The sequence below is a fragment of the Nyctereutes procyonoides genome, unplaced genomic scaffold (assembly GCF_905146905.1).
Source record: "Nyctereutes procyonoides isolate TBG_1078 unplaced genomic scaffold, NYPRO_anot_genome, whole genome shotgun sequence".
Lineage (NCBI taxonomy): Eukaryota > Metazoa > Chordata > Mammalia > Carnivora > Canidae > Nyctereutes > Nyctereutes procyonoides.
This window is the reverse complement of record NW_026575145.1, coordinates 23,187,660-23,208,710: the sequence shown is the minus strand read 5'-3', so window position 1 is coordinate 23,208,710 and position 21,051 is coordinate 23,187,660. Positions and strand designations below refer to the sequence as shown.

At 50.1% G+C, this 21,051-nt stretch overlaps 2 protein-coding genes across 10 annotated transcripts in view; one reads left to right on the top strand and one right to left on the bottom strand.

Annotated features, from left to right (window-relative positions):
• Window positions 1-21,051, bottom strand: part of SLC7A7 (solute carrier family 7 member 7) — a 75,322-nt gene that overhangs the window by 27,442 nt on the left and 26,829 nt on the right. For 4 of the 7 annotated variants that reach the window (XM_055309156.1, XM_055309157.1, XM_055309158.1 and 1 more), the window contains one exon: window positions 2,808-3,342. In XM_055309156.1, coding sequence (XP_055165131.1) covers window positions 2,808-3,300 — 493 coding nt within the window. In that variant the 5' untranslated portion in view covers window positions 3,301-3,342. Of the gene's footprint in view, window positions 1-2,807; window positions 3,343-4,906; window positions 5,080-7,438; window positions 7,470-7,772; window positions 7,907-21,051 lie in introns of those variants that run through there. The other 3 variants (XM_055309154.1, XM_055309159.1, XM_055309153.1) reach the window with 3 other exon arrangements.
• Window positions 16,270-20,692, top strand: MRPL52 (mitochondrial ribosomal protein L52). Of its 3 annotated transcripts, none has more exons than XM_055309163.1 (5): window positions 16,270-16,319; window positions 16,424-16,484; window positions 16,571-16,638; window positions 19,719-19,783; window positions 20,150-20,692. In XM_055309163.1, the coding sequence occupies exons 1-5, from the start codon at window positions 16,292-16,294 to the stop codon at window positions 20,300-20,302; spliced, it is 375 nt and encodes a 124-aa protein (XP_055165138.1). In that variant the 5' UTR covers window positions 16,270-16,291; the 3' UTR covers window positions 20,303-20,692. The 3 variants fall into 3 exon arrangements, with proteins under 3 accessions (XP_055165138.1, XP_055165139.1, XP_055165140.1); XM_055309164.1 differs by having other exon boundaries at window positions 16,286-16,319; window positions 16,427-16,484; XM_055309165.1 differs by lacking the exons at window positions 16,424-16,484; window positions 16,571-16,638 and having other exon boundaries at window positions 16,286-16,319.

Genomic DNA, 21,051 nt, shown 5'->3' with positions numbered 1-21,051 from the left:
CTGAATGGCTGTGGTTAGATAAATGAGATATTACTGCATAGGTGGTATATGGACAGAACGTCTTCCCACATCTCTGTATCTAATGTGCTCATTAGAGAAGATTAAAGGAAGAAACTCACGAATCATATGTCCCTAAATTCTTTCTTACAATCTTGGCTGCCCTCTGAACCTCTTCCAGATCTCTAGGTCCCTCGGAAGTTATTAGAGACAGAACAAAGTCCTAGAAGCAGCCAAGAGAGAAAGTAATTTAAATACGATCATCAATACCTTCCACTTGGGTCATGATTTATGGTTTTCACCGAATCTCACTTCATCTGTGCAGTAGCCTGCAAGTAAAACAGAAGTTGCATCTTGCCTAGGGTAACACAACTCTTGAGCCCAGCCTCAAACACAAGTCTGGTGCATTTGTCACTCTACCAGAGTTGCATCAAATATATGCCATAAATCCATGCACAAAACTGTGTCTTTTATTAACTGGGGGATTCTGCAGCCTAATCATAACTGTGGCTACTTCGAATGTGTTCTTACAAGGGTGTACCTGCATGTACAAAAGTTTGAGGACATTACAAGGGAAAGGAGGGAATTACTGAGTGGGGAAAAATTAGAGAGGAAGACAAACCATGAGAGACTCCTAACTCTGGGAAACAAACAAAGGGTTGTAGAAGGGGGAGGAGGCTGGGGATGGGGTAACTGGGTGATGGGCACTAAGGAGGGCACCTGATGGGATGAGCACTGGGAGTTACACTATATGTTGGCAAATTGAATTTAAATTTTAAAAAATGTTTTTAAAAGTTAAAAAAGAAAAGTTTGAGGACATCTCTATTCCCAAGGTAGACACAGCAAATTTAAAAGGGGTGACTGATGGAGGTAGGGACGATGCCAGAATCAAGTAACAGTAGCTGTCAGATGACATAAATTGAAACCATCAAGAATGAAACCTGATGCACTGAAGTCGGGTCAGCACTCTGAAGGCACCAAGGAAGTAAACACTCATCGCCACCCCAGAGGCCTGGAAAGGCATAGTTGTACAATTGAGATGTGCAATGGTGACTGAGTCACCAAAAGAAATGCCAAGTCATGAAGGCAAGCAGACATATCATTGGTTTTAATGTGATCGCAACAAAGATAGTTAAAATAATAGGATCCTATGGCTTAAAGGGATGCAGCCATCTTGGAAATTTTACTTAGATGGAATAATCCTTACGCCACCCAAGCTAAGTAATTGCATACCCGCATTTGAGGGCACCTGAAGACAGATCCTAAAATTAGTTTCACCAGTAAGTCAACCTACCAGATCATCTGTAAATGATACAAGAGAAATTACAGATCCCATTAAGACCTCAAGGGAAAACCTCCTTCTTGTAACTCACAGCAATGCTTTCCACCTCTCCCTGATTGCTGCCCTGCGGGACAACCATCCCCATACACAAAGATGAGTCCGAGCCACACACGGATGCACAAAGCACAGGGGGGCTGGAGAGGAAGCTGAGGAGTAAGATGGGGCAGTGGAGACACCCCACAGACACCCAGGTCTCTGCAACCGAAAAAGCAGGGAGGCTGGAGAGGAAGCTGAGGAGTAAGATGGGGCAGTGGAGAAACCTCAAGAAAAGGAGATATAAGGCTGACTGGCCAGCATTTATCCAGGGAGCGATTGCACCTGCTACAAAATGCCTGCATTCCACAGCTGCTGCCACCATCGCCTGGGTAGTCGCTCCTTAAAATGACAAAAGTTCTGAGCTTCTCCACAACTGGGGCATGGAAAGGGTCTCCAAGGTTTCAGCGTAGGAGGACATTTTTCCAGAAAAGAGGCACCTGACCGAGAGGGCTGAGGAGGATCAGCTTCTTGGTACCACCAACGTGGCTTTGTTGAATGTGCAGGTTTAAATGCGTTATTTATGAGACAGAGCAGAAGTCAAGGTAGATTGAAATGACAGTTTTAAGAATCCAGCCCATAGAAAAACTCACGGAAATGCAATACGATATTCACTGGAGCATTACCTGTATGACCGAAAAACTGGAACCAACTTAAATGGCCACTAATAGAGAACAGATTCGTTAAATAAACAATACACCCTTAAAATTATAGGAAAAAAATTCATGGGATATCATGAAGTAAAAGAAGTAGATTTCTAAGTAGAAAACGCTACTGGTAAATTTCTGGGGAAAGGCAAAATCCGCAGGACTATATGTGTACAACATCCCATTTTTTAAAAACAGAACAAAACTATGCTTGAGGGACACCTGGATGACTTGGTCGGTTAAGCATCTGACTCTTGGGTCTCAGCTCAGGTCTTGATCTCAGGCTCAAGAGCTCAAGCCCCTCATTGGGCTCCACACTGGGTGTGGAGCCTACTAATTAATTAACATATTAATTAATAAAACACACTTCTACACTTCTTGAAGGAATTAAAAAAAGTTATAAAGGGCATACAAACTGCTAATGGAGCTCACCATGGGAAGATGGAGCGAAAGGTAAATTGTTCTCTTTGTTGCTCATTTCTGTCTGTTTTTACACGTTGCTACCATTTGAATTTTCCCAGAAAGCATACACTAATGCAAAAACAACAGGAGGGGGCTGGATGGCTCAGTAGGTAGAGCATACAACTCTTGATCTCCAGGTTGTAAATTCAAGTCCCACATTGGGGGTAGAGATTACTTAAAAATAAAATATTTTTAAAATAATAATAAAAACATTAAGGGTGTTTGAGGCATTCCCTTCCAGCTCTCCTCCATGGCTTACTGGACTCACGTCCCACCCAGCCTGCCCTGGTGCTCCAGCCCACACCTCCTGCCCTGGCCCCACTTACAGACACAGGCAGCAGCCAGCAGGCGCCCAGCAGCATAGGGGGCGAAGCAGCTCGGGAAGAGGGGCTGCACCATGTAGTTGGCAAAGGTGATAGCAATGATGGCCTGACTGGTGGGTTCAATGATGAGGAGTGAGGTCCAGAGTCGGATGAAGGCAAGGAATCCCCCGAAGGCCTCAAGGATGTAGGCATAGCTGGCCCCAGATTTTTTAATGGTGGTGCCCAATTCCGCATAACAAAGAGCTCCAAAGACAGAGAAGAGGCCCCCAACAGCCCAGATGACCAGGGAGAGGCCAAAGGAGGCGCTGTACATGAGCACCCCCTTGGGGGAGACAAAGATGCCGGAACCAATCATGTTCCCCACGATCAGGCAGACGCCATTAAGCAGCGAGATCTCCTTCTTCAGTTTTACCCCCTCTGGGCTGGCTTCATCCGCCAAAGAGGAGGCATCCCCCTCTCGCTGGGAGGCCACTTCATAGTTAATGCCCTCAGCCATGGCGGAAGAGGAGAAAGCCGTCACCAGCTTCTTGGCATGCCTCTACGGAAGGGAGAGAAAGATCTAGATCAGATGGTTGGCAATTACATAGAACTCTTGCCCATAGTGGTCAACATGGGCAACGTCCTGTCCCCCCAACTCTCAGAGCCCTCGCTGGCCTCCCACCTCCCATTAGCGCCTCTTCCCCAGTCTGCCCATTAAAATAACTCCAGGGATCCCTGGGTGGCGCAGCGGTTTGGCGCCTGCCTTTGGCCCAGGGCGCGATCCTAGAGACCCAGGATCGAATCCCACATCGGGCTCCCGGTGCATGGAGCCTGCTTCTCCCTCTGCCTATGCCTCTGCGCCTCTCTCTCTCCCTCTGTGACTATCATAAATAAATAAATAAATAAATAAATAAATAAATAAATAAATAAATAAATAAATAAATAAATAAATAAAATTAAATAAAATAAAATAACTCCAACGCGGGGCACCTGGGTGGCTCAGGGCTCAAATGGTGATCCCGGGGTCGGGTCGGGGTCGCATACCACTCCCTGCAGGGAGTCTGCTCCTCCCCCTCCCTCAGCCCATCCCTCAGCTGGAGCTAAGCTCTCTCTCTCACTCACTCTCTCAAATAAATAAAATATTTTTTAAAAAATAAAAATAAAATAACCCCAACTGAAATTTTTAAGGGAAAGCACTCATTCCCTAGAGAGAAAGCGGCTGTTTCTCCTCATTAGGAGGGTGCTGCCCACCGGATTTACAAAATAGAAACCTAAATCCTGGTTCTACTTGAGTCTGCTTCGATAGAAGGCAAGTTGGCAGTTCCCAGGTATAACCATCATGATTCAAGTCTGCGTTTTTCGGCCTCACCCCAAAAGAATCTGTCTACCTTCTAATTTCAGTCTCATCTATGATCTATGCTCAGCTGCAATGTTAGGAACCAGCCTTACGAGCAGCCTATCTGTGGGTTCTCCTCACAAACTTCTCTTCCCCGCTCAAGGACAGTGTCTCTGGCTTCAGAGATCCCTTGCTGGAAACCTAGAACACACACCCCCCACCCCCACACACACCCCCAATCAGGGTGCCTCCCTTAATCACCCTTAGGTGAAGTGGGTTGCCCTAGCAAAGCCCAAGCAGCCCCGCCCCGCCTGGAAGCAAAAGGACAGATTATTCTCCTCTTTTCCTTGCTTTTCCTTCCCAGACATCTTTCCCAGCCCCTAGTATTCCAGGTCTCCTGCTGTCAACTTCCTCACATCCGCATAGTTGCATCACCCAAAGTATGAGTGAGAGAAGGGTGATCCAAAGGGACTGCCCAACCTCAAGATGATTGGAGGCAGCTGATGATGGCTCCCCACCCAGGAGCTACAGCCGGAGAGACGGGCACCCAAAGGCACCCAAAGACGCAGAGCAGAGGCAAGGAAGTCGCTGAAGCATCCGCAGGTGCCTGGCAGCGCAGAGCAGGAGACAAGTAGGGAGGAAGAGAGGCGAGGCTGCTCCAGCAAGGGGAGAGGTACCAGCGCCACAGGCACTGGGGAGAGGAAGTGACTGGACAGCACAGGGCTGGGCAAGGTGAGCCGGGATGGGGGGCGAGCAGGGGTTGGGGGAAGCACACTCACTCCCTCACCCTGGGTTCCAGCAGGTTCCCGCTGTGGCTGTCACGGGCAGGCAGCGCCTAGGAACTGTGGCCTGACCACTCCTCCTTTTCAACCAGCAGAAAAAGGAAAGGCCAGGCAAATGCTTACGGATTTAAATCAAATCGAGAAGTTAAGATGGGTGGAGGGAGTGAGGGAGGAGGAGAGGAGTGTTAAGCAACTGTCTGGGTCCAAGGTTCACTGGCCTTTCACATCTGCAAAAGGGGCAGCTAGGAGCTCTTGGCTCAGCACTTTCCGTGATAAGAAGGCACTCTCAGGAATCTCCTTTGTCAGCGCTGCTCCAGGACTCAAAAGAAATGACGGTGGCCAGGTGCAATTTCTGCAGCCCCAGGGAAGCTGGCCCGGAGGCAAGTAGCTAAAAAGGAATGCACAACCCTCGGTCCTCCAGGCCTCACCCTCGCCCCAACTCCCCTAACAAGAAAGAAGAAAGGCAGGGAGGTGGCAAGTGTGCCATAAAAGGTGTCTTGCTGTGAAGGAAATGTAAGTGCAGTCCCCACGCCTCGCCTCGTGGTCTTGTGATGGGCCTCCTAAGAGAGGAACTCGGCACACTTCCCTTCAGACCCAGGGCGGAGCCTCAAGCTATTTCCAAGGAAACAAGGTCGAGAAATGATACTCAAAGCCCTGGCTGCATCCCCTCCCCACTTTCATCCTTGAAAGAAACCAGAAATTCCTATAAACACCTTCCCCCAATACTAGTTTACTCCAGTTTCCTAAAAATATGAGGAAAGTAGATTTCATTGAGCTATCCTGGACACATAGGCCCAGAACAGACAGAAGTGAAGCATTTTTTTGAAATCACATATTCTATCTTCATAGTCTATTTCAATCTGATATTCTGGGTCTCTTTTACCGACAAAAATACATCCTATCCATTCTGAAATCTGTCGGTTCCTTCCCACAGTCTTTCTGACCCTCTCCGGTTATTCTACAACCAGAGAACGAAGATCTAAAAATCCCCGAGGGGTGGGAGGGTGGCTTCTCTCTACCCTATGACTTTGCATTCGAGCCCCTTGTTATTATTACTTTAACTGGGAGGAATACCCTGGCGTCAGCCTTCCCAGAGACCATGCTCCTCCCGAGCCATCCTCACAAATATCTGGAAATCCCTCCAGAGGAAACTCGTTTTCTTCCAGCTGCCCTCTCCAGGCTCCTAGGAACCTGTCCTTTCTGGAGCAGTTACCCGGGGCCAGACACACCGCTCAGCACCCAATGCCTTATCTCACCCAGTCCTGCCTGCAGCCCCTTAGCCCCTTCGGCAGGCACTAAGTCACAGGCCAGCCTCTGACCCAGCTCTGGGCGGTCGCCCCCGCCCCGGCCCGGCCTGCCCCGGCCCGGCCTGCCCCCTCCGGGGGGAAAACAGCTCAGATGGCTCCGCTCCCTCCTGAATCACCTGGGGGTCGGCGTGAGGGGGAAAGCCTCTGCCACCCCCCGGCCTGCCGCCGAGGCTGACGACCCCCGCGGAGCCGGCCACCGCCCTGCCGGCTGCCCCCCCCCATCCCTTCGCAGGGGTGAGAGGCGACCACGGCCCTCCTGGCAGCCGGGCTAGCGCTGCGCGGCCCACTGCTCGGCAAACAGACGCACGGAAACACACCCCCCCGCCTGCCATTTTAAGACCAAACCTAGTGGCACCCAGGGGTGGGCCCAGCGTCCTAAAGGAACATAAACGAAAGGAGTGCAGGGGGACGAAGGAAGGGGAAACCGAGAGGGAGCAGGTGAGGAGCGCGGGGCTCCGTCGAGGCTGGGAGAGGCCGGCGAAGCCCTCGGGCAACCCGGGGGGCGAAGCCCACACTCCCGCCCACAGCGCACCCTGGCGGCCGCCCCGGGAGGTGCCGCCGGCGCCGCGTCCTCGCCCACCGCCGCCCGCAGCGGCTGGACCCGGGAGGCCATCCTTCGGAGAACAGATGCCCCCTCCTTCCTCAGCCGCTGCTTAGCACCAGCGGCCACGGGCGCGGAGGCACCGTCTCCCGCAGCCCACGTTCCTCCCCGAGACTGGTTCTCAGGCCGTAAGTAATTCCACCATTCCCCCAGCTGGGACCCGCCTCTCCCAAAGGGCGCTCCCAACCCCAGGATTTGCAGGAGAACCCCGTAGAGTGTGGAACCTAGGAGGTATCAGCGGTCCTGATACACAGCACCCCATCTTCGTCCTGCCTGAGGTGCGTATTCATCCTCTCTAAGGACCTCGAGGAGGTTACAGGGCAACACTCAGCCTATGGGTGAAGTTTCAGATTCGGGGGTTCTGGGAACACAGGCACAGGGCCTCCCCGCCCCCCATGCCCAGCACATCAGCCAGTGGAGCCCACCTCCTCCCCCGGCCCCAATCCCACCCGTGAATGGCAACTCCAAGGCAAGCTTCCTCCAGGAACCAGCCCACAGTCCGGGGTCTTGGCTACTCCGTCAAGCTCAAGTGAGAAGACACTTTGTACCCCAGGCACCCGGTGTCCAGCCTTCCTAACTCCAACTGGTCTGTGCTGCCTCCCCTAACAGCATGAACAGAAAATACGTACAGTGTGCCGCAGCTGGATGCCCCCATCACCCCAAGCTGGAAGCTCAGCTCCTCCCTCCCCAGCTCTCCTTTTGTTTTTCTATATTCCACTGTGGCTAGATAGTCCCTTTAAAGAAAAAAAAAAAGTGAAACAAGAAATTGTTTACTCCTGTGGCCAGGGCTCCCATCAGCGTAGGGCTGAAGGCTGTGGGCAGAGGGCTCTGCCCCGGGAGGGCCGGGCCAGGACCCGGAGACAACAGGCTCTTGGGTGTCCAGCCGCCCACTTTTCAGGACGCTCAACTCCATCCTCCTGCACTTCCCCTCTCGCCCTCACTCCCGCCTCTCCCACCTCTTACCTGTCCCGTGACCTTTGGGCAGGTGCGAGGAGGAGGGGCTACGCTGGGGGCGGGGGAGGGGAAGGTGCTAGGAAGGGAAGCCGGCTAAGGCTCGAGCTGCAGCAGCTGCCGACTGCGGGGAGCAGAAAAGGCAGAGAGGGTGACGGGGACCGAAATGGAAAACAGGAAAACACATGTGTGACTCTGGCCGGCAGCGGGGAGGGGCCAGGGGATGGGCTGGAGCCTGGACTGCCTGGTCAGACCCAGAGGACCTCGTCGCCTGCCCGCCTCTAGGAACCTACTCTTCTCAAGTCTCAGCTCCTCCCGTTGCCCACCTCAGCCCTGATCTTCCTTGTTGCCCTACGTCCCAGCGGTCCCAGTGACTGACAGTGCCCTCCTGTCGCCCTTTACCATTTGCCTGTTCCCCTCATCCCATCTACCCATCTCCCACTCCCATACTATCCTTGGTCCTGCAGAGGGTATAGGATTCATCATTTGGGCCCTGGAACTCAGCCCCGGTGTCAGGCAACACATACTGAGGAAGACCCCTTGTAGGGATACAGCCAGATGCCCCAACACAAGCCCACGCCCAGCTCGGGTCCCCACTCGATTCAGGCGATGCGTGTGCAGCCAGGTAAGAGCCAGCTCTGGCACCCTGGGCAAGCTAACCAGCTGGCACCCCTTCAAACCAGGATCTTTTAAGTATCTGTTGGATGTCGACTGAGCAGAGGGGGAGGAACACGGAACACGGATTTTCTCAGAATCAAAACTATCAGCCTCATTGTTTCTATTTGAAATTAGAGCTTATTCCAAGAATTCCTTACGTGCAACTTTCCGAAGTAGTTTCTTGGTGGCCATATGAAACCGCTGCAACTGCAGACAATAGCATCAGTCTCTCTTGGGGAATGGCACTTCACAGTGCATGGTGCTTTTTCAGAATTCCAGCTGTGATTTCTGCCTACATACAGCTGGACTACCAGCTGGCCAGCCTCAGGGCTACCCCCTGCAACTTATACCTGTACCTGCGTGTTGCAAGATTATTCTAGAGACTGACAGTCCAGATAAGCAGTCGTCAAGGATTCTGCCTGTGGATGGAGCCAACTTACAGTTCACCAAAACACATGGACAGAAATTGGCGTTCGTTGGCACCAAATGTCTGGATTACTCCAAGCAGAACAGTGCCATTCTACACCTGGGCCACTGCCCAGCTGGCCTGCCCCTTAACTCCACTCTGGAGTCAGGCCCAAGGGGTAAATGCGGGAAGTCCTAGAAGACAGCCCTAAAGCCACCCCCCTGGGCACTGGCCCCTGCACTGTCACTCCACTGAAGCCACCCTGGCCTCCTTGCCGTTACCACACAACAGATATGCCCCCTCTCAGAGCTTTCGCAATTGCTGTGGCCTCTGCCTGCAACATTCTTCCCAGTGACATTGTTCATTTTCTACTCACTCCATTCAGGTCTATGTTTAGACACACACTACTATGTTTAGACTTAGGTCTTCCCTAAGGAGTCTCTGAAGGAGCGACTTCTTCCCTCTTCATCCATTCACCATGCTGGACTTTTCTTCCTGGGCACCACCGCCCAGAGTTCATTTGCATGTTTGCTGTCACCTCCCTCACTAGAATGCGAGCAACAGCAGAGCGGCTCACCATTCACCCTGTGGCCCCAGGGCAGAGCACATGTAGACAGTCAGAAATAATGGCTGGAAGAACAAATGCATAAATAAATAATGCTGTTCCTCCTACACTGATTGCCCAGAGGCAGGGACTCTGGGAATGCCCTTGAACTTGCCCTTCTGGCTCACCTATCCTGTGGCTCTTGGGCTCCTAAACTAAGCAAGGATCTGGAAGTACGTATTCTTTTTTGGCAGTAATGGGTTGAAGGGAGAGGGAGGGCATAATTTTCAGTTGGACTGGGAGGCCTATAAAGGTTTGAAATGAACATTTCGTTTCATTAATGGGAAAACAAAACCCCCCTCATCTCACACGCTTTCCTGGCCCCTGCTGTCCCACATCCAGGCTCAGGTGACCGATGTGGGTGCGGCGAGAGCAAGGTGCGTCGGCCCCCGGGCGAGGCAGAGGGGAGGCGAGGGCTCAGGTTCACGAGTCTGCAGGCGAGGTCGAGTGGAGCCGCAGAGCCTCAAGCGTGACCTCTTCTTCCCGGACGCCCTCCCGCAGTTCCCCGTCGCAGTGACCCTGGGCCCACAGTCCTCCGCCCCGCCCAGCGGCTGCCTGACCTCACCTTTGCCCCTTTCTCCCACACTCCCCTCCTCCACGCCCCGCCTCGCCCTCCCGGCCCTTAACGTCGGCCCCCGCTGGCGCCGGGTCCTCTTTTTTTTTTTTTTTTTTTAAGATTTTGTTTATTCATGAGACCCGCAGAGAGAAGCAGAGACGTAGGCCGGGGGGGAGGGGGGGAGGTGAAGCAGGGAGCCCCATGCGGGACTCGATCTCGGCACCCCGGGATCACGCCCTGAGCGGAAGGCGGACGCTCAACCGCGGAGCCACCCGGGCGTCCCACGCCGGGTCTCTATTACCCTCTTTCCCTGGACTCCCGGCTGTTCCGGGTCTGCAGCCCGGGGACCTCGCCTTGCCAAACCCCAACCCAGCCACCGGCCGCCTTCTATGCCTCTTAGAGCTCAGTCATGAGCTGTTCCCCATGTCCGGGTTCGGCTACGTTGGCCCGCCGGGGTGGGCCTTGAGGACCAGGAGCCCAGCCCACCTGGCGTCCCTTCCCTCCTTCCACCTAGCGGAGTGGCGCCCGCCCCTCCCCGGGCTCCAGGAAGCCGTGGGGCCGGAGGGTGGGCTGGGTGTAGGCGAAGGGCGCCTGGGTCCAAGAACCGAGGGCCCCGCGACCCGCTCCCCCGGCCTCTCCTCACGGGGGCACAGCGGCGCCGCCCCTGGGACGGGGAAGTGCGCGCGGACACCCTTAGACGTCCTCTGCCCTCCTTCCCAATCCTGCTCGCGCAGGCGGCCCGACGCGGGCCCGGGACAGAGCCCCAAACCCTGGCGACCCGCCTCCTGCCCCGAGACGCCCGGCGGAATCTCCGGAGGGACTCGGGACTGCGAAGCCCGTGGAGGAGGGGGCGGGGGCGGGGCCCGCCGGCCAGGGGAGGGGTCTCTCGGACGGGCGTCTCCGCTCCCCGCCCCCTCGGGGAGCTGTTGCATCAGCTCCGAGGTCCCCAGCCCCAGAAAGCGGTCTCCACCGGGCTGGGAAGGCGTCGGGCCGTAGAGCCGCCGCCAGGGGGCAGCACTTAACAAAAAATACCCTAAGCAGCCCCGGTGGCGCAGCGGTTTGGCGCCGCCTTCAGCCCGGGGCCTGATCCTGGAGCCCCGGAATCGAGTCCCACGTCGGGGTCCCTGCATGGAGCCTGCTTCTCCCTCTGCCCGTGTCTCCGCCTCTCTCTCTCTCTCTCTCTCTCTCTCTCTCTCATAAATAAATAAAATCTTAAAAAAAAAATACCCTGTGCTGTAGTGGTTGGAGTCCCCAAAGCGTCTTTCTGACGTCTCTGAAGAGCCCCAGTGACAGCGTAGACTCAACAAAAGAGGGAATTGCCAGCCTAATTCAAGGAAAGGGATCTGGAAACGCTTTTTTCACCCTGCTTTAAGGCTAAAAGATGACTTGTAAATAATTCGATTTTTTTTTGTACACCTTTTGGACAGTCCAACTTTATCATTTTTTAAAGCCAGCATTGCCCCTCTGCAGAGATACACAAAGAGCCAACCCCCTTCATGACCAAGACACAGCTGAGAGACTTCCCAGCTGCCAAGCAAGAAAAAAGAGTGTAGCCCGAGGTCATAATTTACCAAAAGAAAAGGAATGTTACAATAAATTATGTAATAAGGAAATGATATACAAAGCAACATATTGTGCGAAGGGTAGCCTTTAGCTTCCACACTTCTTGCATGGGGTGACAGTGATTTCATTGTTGAGCTGACCTAAGGAGGAAGATAATGAAGGAATGTAAAATAAGACACTTCCCAAATAGTTTGTTCCTCTTCCACTTTCAGTTTGCTCATAAGCTTGCAAAAAGCAGAACAAGTTAACAAAATTTTGGTAGAATTGGTCACCCTGAGTCGGCTTCACTTACATTTTCTCAAGTGTCGTTATTATTCATCTCAACAGTTTTTAAAGCACCTAATTTCCCCATGGGCACCTGGCTGGTTTAGTTACTATTGATCTCAGGGTCCTGACTTTGAGTGCCATGTTGAACATAGAGATTACTTAATTTTAAAAACTTAATTTTTAAATAAAAATTAAAAGTACCTAATTTCTCAGAGCAGTGCACTTGTACAAAAGTCACTGTGTACAGACCATACAGAAGGATATTTGAATGACCCTATTGGACCTCTCCTTGAGAGGTAAAGGAGCTTAAGAAAGGAAAGACATGAAGCTCAGATTCCTGACACTCCACATTACTCAACTCCAGCCTTTGCCAGATGACATCAAGAGTCTCGAAGACACCTCGTTGTGGATGAGGAAGCTGCTTTCCTGTGACTTGAGTCTAGTGAGGTCACTAAAGATGCTGTCCACTTGCCAGACGCCTTCCCCTGCCACAGTGTTCCATGAGGGCACTGAGAATACTGCTGATGTTAGCTGTCAGCACTAATGTTCTCTCTCACTCTCAGAATCCTAACCCATATTTCCTGCTATTTACAACCCATGGATTGTCCACATCACACCAACCACGTCAAAGGCTGAACTTGTCTTCTTTCCAAAGACCTTTCCCCTCTCAGATTTCTCAGTTTTCCCAATTAAACTTCCCATCCTGCCCCCAGAGTTCTCCAGCTCTGGCTCCTTGACTCCCACAGCAATTAAAGTATTGCGTGTGTTCATCTCTGCCTGTGGAATTATTGTTCATGTTATTTGTTCACCTTATTGTGTGTGCCCTTTCTCATATTTTTGCAAACTGATGGCATCCCCTTAGTCGTGTGAGCTACTGGAAGATAGGAGTCTTGCTGGTTCAATTCCTTTATATCGTGTTGGTGGTAATGCTAGCTTGTCATCTTTCCTGTCAATCTTGAATGTTGACACTAAGGTTATTTTTCCGCCGCTTGGCTTCTATTTGACTTGCCAACTGTAAACTATATAATGGGTTTCCAAGTGCTATCTCAGAACCAGCCAAAGATTTATGGAGCCAGGTTTGGGAAAGTGGCGTTCAGGAATTATCACAACTGTAAAACAATAAATCCACAACCACGTTTTGATTCAATTTCCTGATCTCTGAAAACTATGAGCAATCTGTTTAACGAATTGCTTCCTTACTGTCATATCTACTTTACAGGTTTATTATGAAAATCATGTGAAATCAGGGACACCTGGGTGGCTCAGTGGTTGAGCGTCTGCCTTCTGCTCAGGGCATGATCCTTGAGTCGAGTCTGGAGTCCAGGGATTGAGTCCCATATCAGGCTCCCTATAGGGAGCCTGCTTCTCCCTCTCCCTACGTCTCTGTCTCTCTCTGTCTCTCATGAATAAATAAAATCTTAAAAATAATCATGTGAAATCATTTATATAGCAGTGTTTCAGTAAGTGAAAATGAATGTAGATGGTGTATTAATCTAAGTGTATGAATGTAAGATGGTGATAATTCTTTAGTGTCTTAATGCCCTTGCTTAATCTTGGAGGATCCCTCTGTTGGCTTATAGCCAAATTTCTTTTGTTTCCATCCTTTCTTCTGGTTCAGCCCTAGCCTATACCATTCTTATTCTTATTGTTATTGGAACAGCTGCTTTAACTTCTTAAACCAGGATCCACCCTTCCCCTCTTTCAAAGCACAGCTCAGAGCCACCTCCTGTGGAAAAACTTCCCAATCATGCAGAAGGAAATGATAAACTTCCAGATAGGCCACTGCACCACTCCCTCAGTTTCCCCCAGTCAGCATGCATTAACTGTCTAGCCTAACACAGAGTAATGGGCACTTTTGTAGGCACTTCACCATTTATAAAGCATTTGGACTTACATTATCATTTTTCAAATGTTTTCAGAAATGTGATATATTAAGGGTCTTTTTCTTAAATGAAGAAATTAAGGATTAATGAATTTAGGATGCCTGGCTGGCTCAGCGGTTGACCGTCTGCCTTCAGCCCAGGGCATGATCCTAGAAACCCGCATCGAGTCCCACATCGGGCTCCCTGCGTGGAGCCTGCTTCTCCCTCTGCCTGTGTCTCTGCCTCTCTCTGTCTCTCATGAATAAATAAATACATACATACATACATAAAAATCTTTAAAAAAAGAAAAGGATAGGGCAGCCCCGGTGGTGCAGCGGTTTAGCACCGCCTGCAGCCTGGGGTGTGATCCTGGAGACCCAGGATCGAGTCCCACATTGGGCTTCCTGCATGGAGCCTGCTTCTCCCTCTGCCTGTGTCTCTGCCTCTCTCTTCGCTCTCTCTGAATGAATAAATAAATAAATCTTAAAAAAAAAAAAGGATAAGTGAATTCTCCAAGATAAATAAAGAATTAAATAAAGAGGAAAGAGTTACAGATTTGGGTTTACTACCTACTAGGACAGTAATCCCACTTTATCTTGGATATTTTCCAAGAACCCCAGTGGATGTCTGAAACCATGGATAATACCAAACCATATATAATATATGTGTGTATATATATATATATAGTAAATAAATATATATAGTAAATATATATATATATATATATATATATATATATATATATATAGTGTGTGTGTGTGTGTTTCCTACATGGACATACCTATGATAAAGTTTAATTTCTAAGTTAGGCACAGTAAGAGATTAATAACAATAATAAAAAGTTATAACAATATACTGTAATAAAAGTTATGTGAATGTGGCCTCAAAATATCTTATTGTACTGGGGTGCCTGGATGGTACAGTCTGTTAAGCATCCTACTCTTGGTTTCAGCTCAGGTCTTGATCTCAGGGTTGTGAGACTGAGACCCACATCTGGCTCCACGCTCAGCTTGGAGTCCGCTTGGGATTCTCTCTTCTTCTCCCTCTGCCCTCACGCTTGTGCTCTTTCTCTCTCTCTCAAATAAATAAATGACAAAAATAGAGCTTACTGTACTGTATTCATCTTTCTTTTGTGATAAGATGATAAGAGAATGGTATAGGCACTGTAGTTTAGTGAGGCTACTACTGGCCTCCTCACAATTTGTCAGAAGGATCAACTGCTTCCACAGAGCAACTGAATGTGCATAACTGAAACTGTGGAAAGTGAAACCATACTTAAGGGGGGACTTCTGTACCTGCCTCAGGTTGCTCCAAGGATTATACTAGACAATATGTGGTGTTAGCCTTTACAAAAATGAAATTAGATCTTAGCTCCAAGACTTCTTCCTCAAGAATGGCTTCTTTGATCGCCTTCTCCAGATCAAGTTCCCATTATAGTCACAAAGGATATTTCCTGGGACGCCTGGGTGGCTCAGTGGTTGTGCGTCTGCCTTCGGCTCAGGGCGTGATTCTGGAGTCCCTGATGGAGTCCCACATCAGTCCCACATTGAGGTCCCCGCAGGGAGCCTGCTTCTCCCTCCGCCTGTGTCTTTGCCTCTCTCTCTGCGTCTCTCATGAATGAATAAATAAAATCTTAAAAAAAAAAAAAAAAAAAGGATACTTCCCTTCCCAACATTCACCTTGAAAGACTTCTGCTGCCTCCATTTTGACCTTAAGCCTCCTACTTGGGTTCTTCTTTCCAGCTCTGCTCTTGGCTCAGATGGGAGCAATAGACTGTCCTAAGCCAGGAAGACACCACTTGGGACTGACTCCCAAGACAACGATTTGACCTTCACTGCCCACCTGCACCTATGCACCCACCTTTGCCTGGCATCTTCCTCATATAGCCCAGAAGTATTTTTGGCACTTTGGAGACAGTCTTTGGGATGCTAGTCCACTGTTCCCAGTGTTGGCCTCCGTGAAATAAATTCCTTTCTTGTTTCACCCCCACTGTTTCTCTGCCTTTGGATTTTGTCAGTGGCAAGTGGCCGAACCTCGTCTGTTTGGGATCCCTGGAGCCAGGTGTCCCCTCTACAATCTCGGCGGTACCATTACATTATGTGTGGTTATTATCGTTTTCCCTCTCTAGACCCAGAGCTCTTATCAGACTAGTGATGATGTCTGTTTTGCTCTCCATAGGATCCTCGCACCTAAAACAATGCTTGTCACACATAAGCTCTTCAATTTTGTTGAATAAACAGGATTGAAACCCAAATTTTCTGCTTCATTGTAGATTTGACTCCTAGGCTGGGAAAAACGTTACAGTGATGCGGACGAAGGCCTCTAAGATAAAGGCATAAATTCCAAAGGACTAGCCTCCGCTGCGCAGAGATCGCTAGAGTGGTTCAAAACGGCTCAGTCTAGGACACGACTCCCACTGAGAATGTAACCACTACTGACGACGCACACGCCGCCAACCGCCCTCCCCGCCGCAGTTCTGTCCTCTCTTCCGTACAATGCCCCAAGATGGCGGAGCCCGTGATTTAATCCCAGATTCAAGATGGCGGCTTCCTAGTTCCCTGCAGCGCCGCGCGTGGCCACCGAGGCCACGCCCACTTCCGGTCCCGCGGCTTCAGCATGGCTGCTTTAGGTTCTCTGCTCTTGAGTAAGTCGGTGTGGAGCCGGTGGGCTCGGGAGCTCGCGCGGGCAAGTCTAGCACCCCTGAGTTGACTGCACGGCCTCTGTCCCAATTCTGCCCTGTTTTCCCAGCAGGTGTCCGGAGGCTGCACTGCAGCGTGGCGGCTCGGGCGGGCAGCCAGTGGCGACTCCAGTGAGTGCCGGTCTGGGGGGTCCTGGGGGGTCCTGGGAGGCCAGAAGCTGGGCCAAATCCTTACCAGATTGTTTTTCTCCACATAGGCAGGGCTTGGCTGCCAGCCCCTCCGGCTACGGGCCCCTTACGGAGCTCCCAGACTGGTCTTACGCTGGTGAGCGCTGACTGGACGGAAATTCCCCTGGACGGAGGGCGGGGGGAGAGGGGGCTCCAGGTGGGGATGTGTCTGAATGCACAACGTATTGAATTTTATATTTGGAGTTGAGGGGAAGAAGCCCTGTTGTTTATTTTGTGAATTAAATTGCGCCTATGGAAAGTAAAGCTAGACAGGATCTTGTGGGGATAAGCAGAAGATAATTCTAACCTGGAGCGTCCCAGAGGAGGGAGTGACAGGATTTTTACTTTTTTTTTTTTTTTTTTTAAGATTTTATTTTATTTATTCATGAGAGACAGAGAGAGGGAGGCAGGGACACAGGCAGAGGGAGAAGCAGGCTCCATGCAGGGAGCCCGACGCGGGACTCGATCCTGGGTGTCCAAGATCAGGCCCTGGGCTGAGGGCGGCGCTAAACCGCTGAGCCACCGGGTTGCCCCTAGGATTTTTACATTTCTCATGGGGGGACGGTTTTTAAAAAATTAGAAAGACCCACTGTTCTATGTGGTGAGTACATTGTTGGAACTTGGTACCAAATGTAGGAAGAGCGCTCTGAAAGATTGCCTAAATGAACATCTCAGAGAGGGGTTGGAAGGGTGAGGATTGAGGATGGTGGGCGCCCTTCAGAAAAGTTTATTCCCTTTACTTAGAGAAGAAAAAGAAAATAGGTATTAGCCCTAGAAGGGAGGGTTCTTAGGAAAGTTGAAGCGACTCCCCACTCCCAATATGGGACTGCAGTTTACAGGTTGGAAAAGTTGAGCTCTCAGAGTTCTTGTGATCACACAGTTAGGTAATAGCAAAGCCAGGACTAGAACTGGGTAGGGGCCAGGCCCCCTTCAACAGCACAGAGACCTCAATACTAATACCCTGATTGGATTCTAGAGGAGTATGATCCCGAGGGGGATGGTAAAGATTTATTCCACTTGTTACTTACTATAGGAAGCCTAGTGGCTCCTAAAAGTAGTATGGAATATTGGAAAGACCCTAGACTTGATACTTAATTCAGGCTTCTCTACTTGCAGATTTTGTGGTCTTGGACATGCTACCTAATTAGATCTCTCAATTTCCACAAGACTTTTGGGCAGAGTTTTCACTGTTTCTTACTCTGTAGAAAGTAAGCATCTTTTTTCTTCACCTTCAGTATAAACTACTTCAGGTCAGTACTGCATTTTTCACCAAGTCAGTAGATATTTTTTTTTAATTTTTTTTTATTTATGATAGTCACACAGAGAGAGAGAGAGAGAGAGAGAGAGAGAGAGAGGCAGAGACATGAGCAGGCTCCATGCACCGGGAGCCCGATGTGGGATTCGATCCCGGGTCTCCAGGATCGCGCCCTGGGCCAAAGGCAGGCGCCAAACCGCTGCGCCACCCAGGGATCCCCCAAGTCAGTAGATATTTGTAGAATTTTTATGATATATGCTTATGTGCCTACACTGTGCTACAGTGAAACCTAGGGACAGAGTCTGTGAAACTCTAGTTGGGAAAATGGCTAGACTTTTTATTTTTTATTTAAATTTATTTATTTATTCATGAGAGACACACAGAAAGAGGCAGAGACACAGGCAGAGGGAGAAGCAGGTTCCATGCAGGGACCCCGATGTGGGACTCAATCCCAGGACCCCAGGATCATGCCCTGAGCCAAAGGCAGACGCTCTACACGCTCAACCGCGGACCCACCCAGGCGTCCCAACAGCTAGACTTTTTAAATGGACATTTAAAAATTAAAATGGAGAGATGCCTGGGTAGCTCCATGGTTGAGTGTCTGCCTTTTAGTTTATTTTTTATTTATTTTTTATTTTTTTATTTTTTTTAGAAAGTTCTTTTTTTTTTTAAAGATTTTATTTATTCATTCATGAGAGACACGGGGGTGGGGAGAGAGAGGGCGGGGGCAGAGACACAGGCAGAGGGAGAAGCAGGCTCCACGCAGGGAGCCTGACGCGGGACTCGATCCCGGGACCCCAGGATCATGCCCTAGGCTGGGGGCAGGGGCCAAACCGCTGAGCCACCCAGGGATCCCTGCCTTTTAGTTTTTAAAAGATTAAATAATAATATTACAGTGCTCTACCACTTTCCAAAAGAATGAGGTGGCCAAATAAGGCAAAAAAGCAATAGTACAATAAATGCTCCAAGGCAAATAGGTGAATATTAAATCATTGATAGGCACCTTTTTTAAAAGATGTTATTTATTTATTTGGGAGAGATCGAGCCAGAGAGAACACAAGCAAGGAGATGGGGAGGGAGGGACAGAGGGAGAGGGAAGTCAGGCTGAGCAGGAAGCCTGACTTGGGCTCCAGCCAGGGACTCCAGGATCTTGACCCCAGCCAAAGGCAGATGCTTAACCCACTGAGCCGCCCAGGCACCTATCAGGCACTTCTTTCTGAAGAGATAGCTAACAGAGTTGAAGAGGTCATTGGAGGCTTTCTGGGCATCTAGGACTTGGAGGGGGTGGGCTATGAACAAGAACTGGGCTGAAAGGCTGAAAGGAAAGGAAAAGAGAGCATTTCATTGAGGAATGAGAATTTTACAAAGACTCCTGATGAGTAGAACAGTGATCAGATTGCCTGAGTGGATCCAAAGATAAAACAGGAGACAGGCGCCTGGGTGGCTCAGTTGGTCAAGCATCAGATTCTTGATTTTGGCTCAGGTCATGATCTCAGGGTCGAGATCTCAAGACTGAGCCCCAAGTGAGACTGAGCCCTAAGTAGGATCTGCACTCAGTGGGGAGCCTGTAGGAGATTTTCTCCCTCTCTCTGCTCCTCCCCCTGCACGTGCTCTCTCTCTCTCTTTCAAATAAATAAAAACTTTAGGGGAAAAAAAAAGATAAAACAAGATTTAGCACTGCAAAGAACCATTCCAGGATAATGAGGGGTAAGTGAAGTAGAGTAGGAGTATTCCTCAGCGCTTATTCTTGGCATACCTTACCTTGATACTGAGGAATAAGTTGTTGGAGAATTAAGCCACCATGGGTATGAAATGGGAGAAGGAACTAGAGACTGGTTCTTCCTTTGTTCCTATCACAATGTCTTCACAGGGTGCTGCCAGCCATCCCTAATACCTATCTTTGTCTTCTCTTCTATTTACAGATGGCCGCCCTGCACCGCCAATGAAAGGCCAGCTTCGAAGAAAAGCCCAAAGGGAGAAGTTTGCAGTGAGTGGCTAGAGCCCCAGCCAGGGCAACCTGTGTGTACTGGGAAAGAAAAAATTTAAATTTTACCTTGGCTGGAGCTGTGCTGACACCTAAGCTCACATGTGCCCCTTGCATACCATTTTAACAGCTAAAGGTTTTTACTATGAGAAGGGGAGGAAGAGAGTGGGCACTCCTAGGGCGGGAACCAGTAGTAGACATTCTGCCACACATTTTGCCTCCTCCTGCATCCCAGGACCTGGTTCCCTTCCCCAGTCAGCAGTATCATTTTCCATCTGAAACCTCTGGCTTTGATCTGTGAGTGAAAGGATGTATGGTGCAGAGCTCAAGCCCCAGATGTTATCCACCCTGTTTTCCTGTCTCTTTCAGAGACGAGTTGTACTGCTGTCACAGGAAATGGATGCTGGATTACAGGCATGGCAGCTTAGACAGCAAGAGAAGTTGCAGGAAGAAGAAAGGAAGCAGAAAAATGCTCTTAAACCCAAAGGGGCTCTACTGCAGAACCCACAACCAGGTCAATAAAAGCAGTTCCTGTCTCCCTTTCCCAGCCTCTCTTTGGCTTTCTGCTCTATCACCTACATGCCTCATCCCAGCCAGAAGAGAGAACCTTCACGTCCCCGTCTGTCTTCAGAGCACAGAGCTTGGACACCAGGAAGAACTGCCTAGAAGAGTTGGCTTAGTCCCCTCCTCCCTGGCTCTGCTCCAGTTCAGTAGAATATTGCTCTGGGACACTTTATCCCCTTTGCAGGCCATAGGACTGGCCCAATCAACTATGAACAGTAGCTGCTCTGCAAACATGAAAAAGGAGCAGCAGCTCTCCTGGCTATGCTAGGCACTCAAGCTTATAACAGACCAGACACAGCTCAGGCTGCATGTAGTTACTCATTTAATAAATGTTTTGTTGAAAAAGGCTTTCCGGCTGAGGTCTATTTCTTGCCAAGCATCTGGTGTCAGCTTTCCTAAACTTCAGATACATGGCCCAAGAGGTTACCCCCACTGGGAAGGCTGACATGGGAAGAGCCAGACTTGGGTGTTGCCATGTTCTGCTTAACAAGTTGAACCCTGGGGTTTCTATGGTTCTGGCTGAACCACAGGCTGGTCAGAGAGAGGTTTGACCTCCCGACCCCAATTTGTATAGGGGAGCCCTGGAGGTACTCAGCCCCCAAACAGTCACTGTGGCATAGGTATCTAATATCTATCGTATATCTCCACAAACCCCTTAGTTGCCCAGGACCCAGGGAAACCCTTCCTATTACTGACACAGATTCTGG

Bases quoted from the DNA above. Each gene is read 5' to 3' on its own strand.
- MRPL52 (XM_055309163.1), top strand. From the start codon at position 16,292: ATGGCTGCTTTAGGTTCTCTGCTCTTGA. The intron at 16,320-16,423 runs GTAAGTCGGTGT...CTGTTTTCCCAG, and splicing joins TTTAGGTTCTCTGCTCTTGA to CAGGTGTCCGGAGGCTGCAC. The intron at 19,784-20,149 runs GTGAGTGGCTAG...TGTCTCTTTCAG, and splicing joins CCCAAAGGGAGAAGTTTGCA to AGACGAGTTGTACTGCTGTC.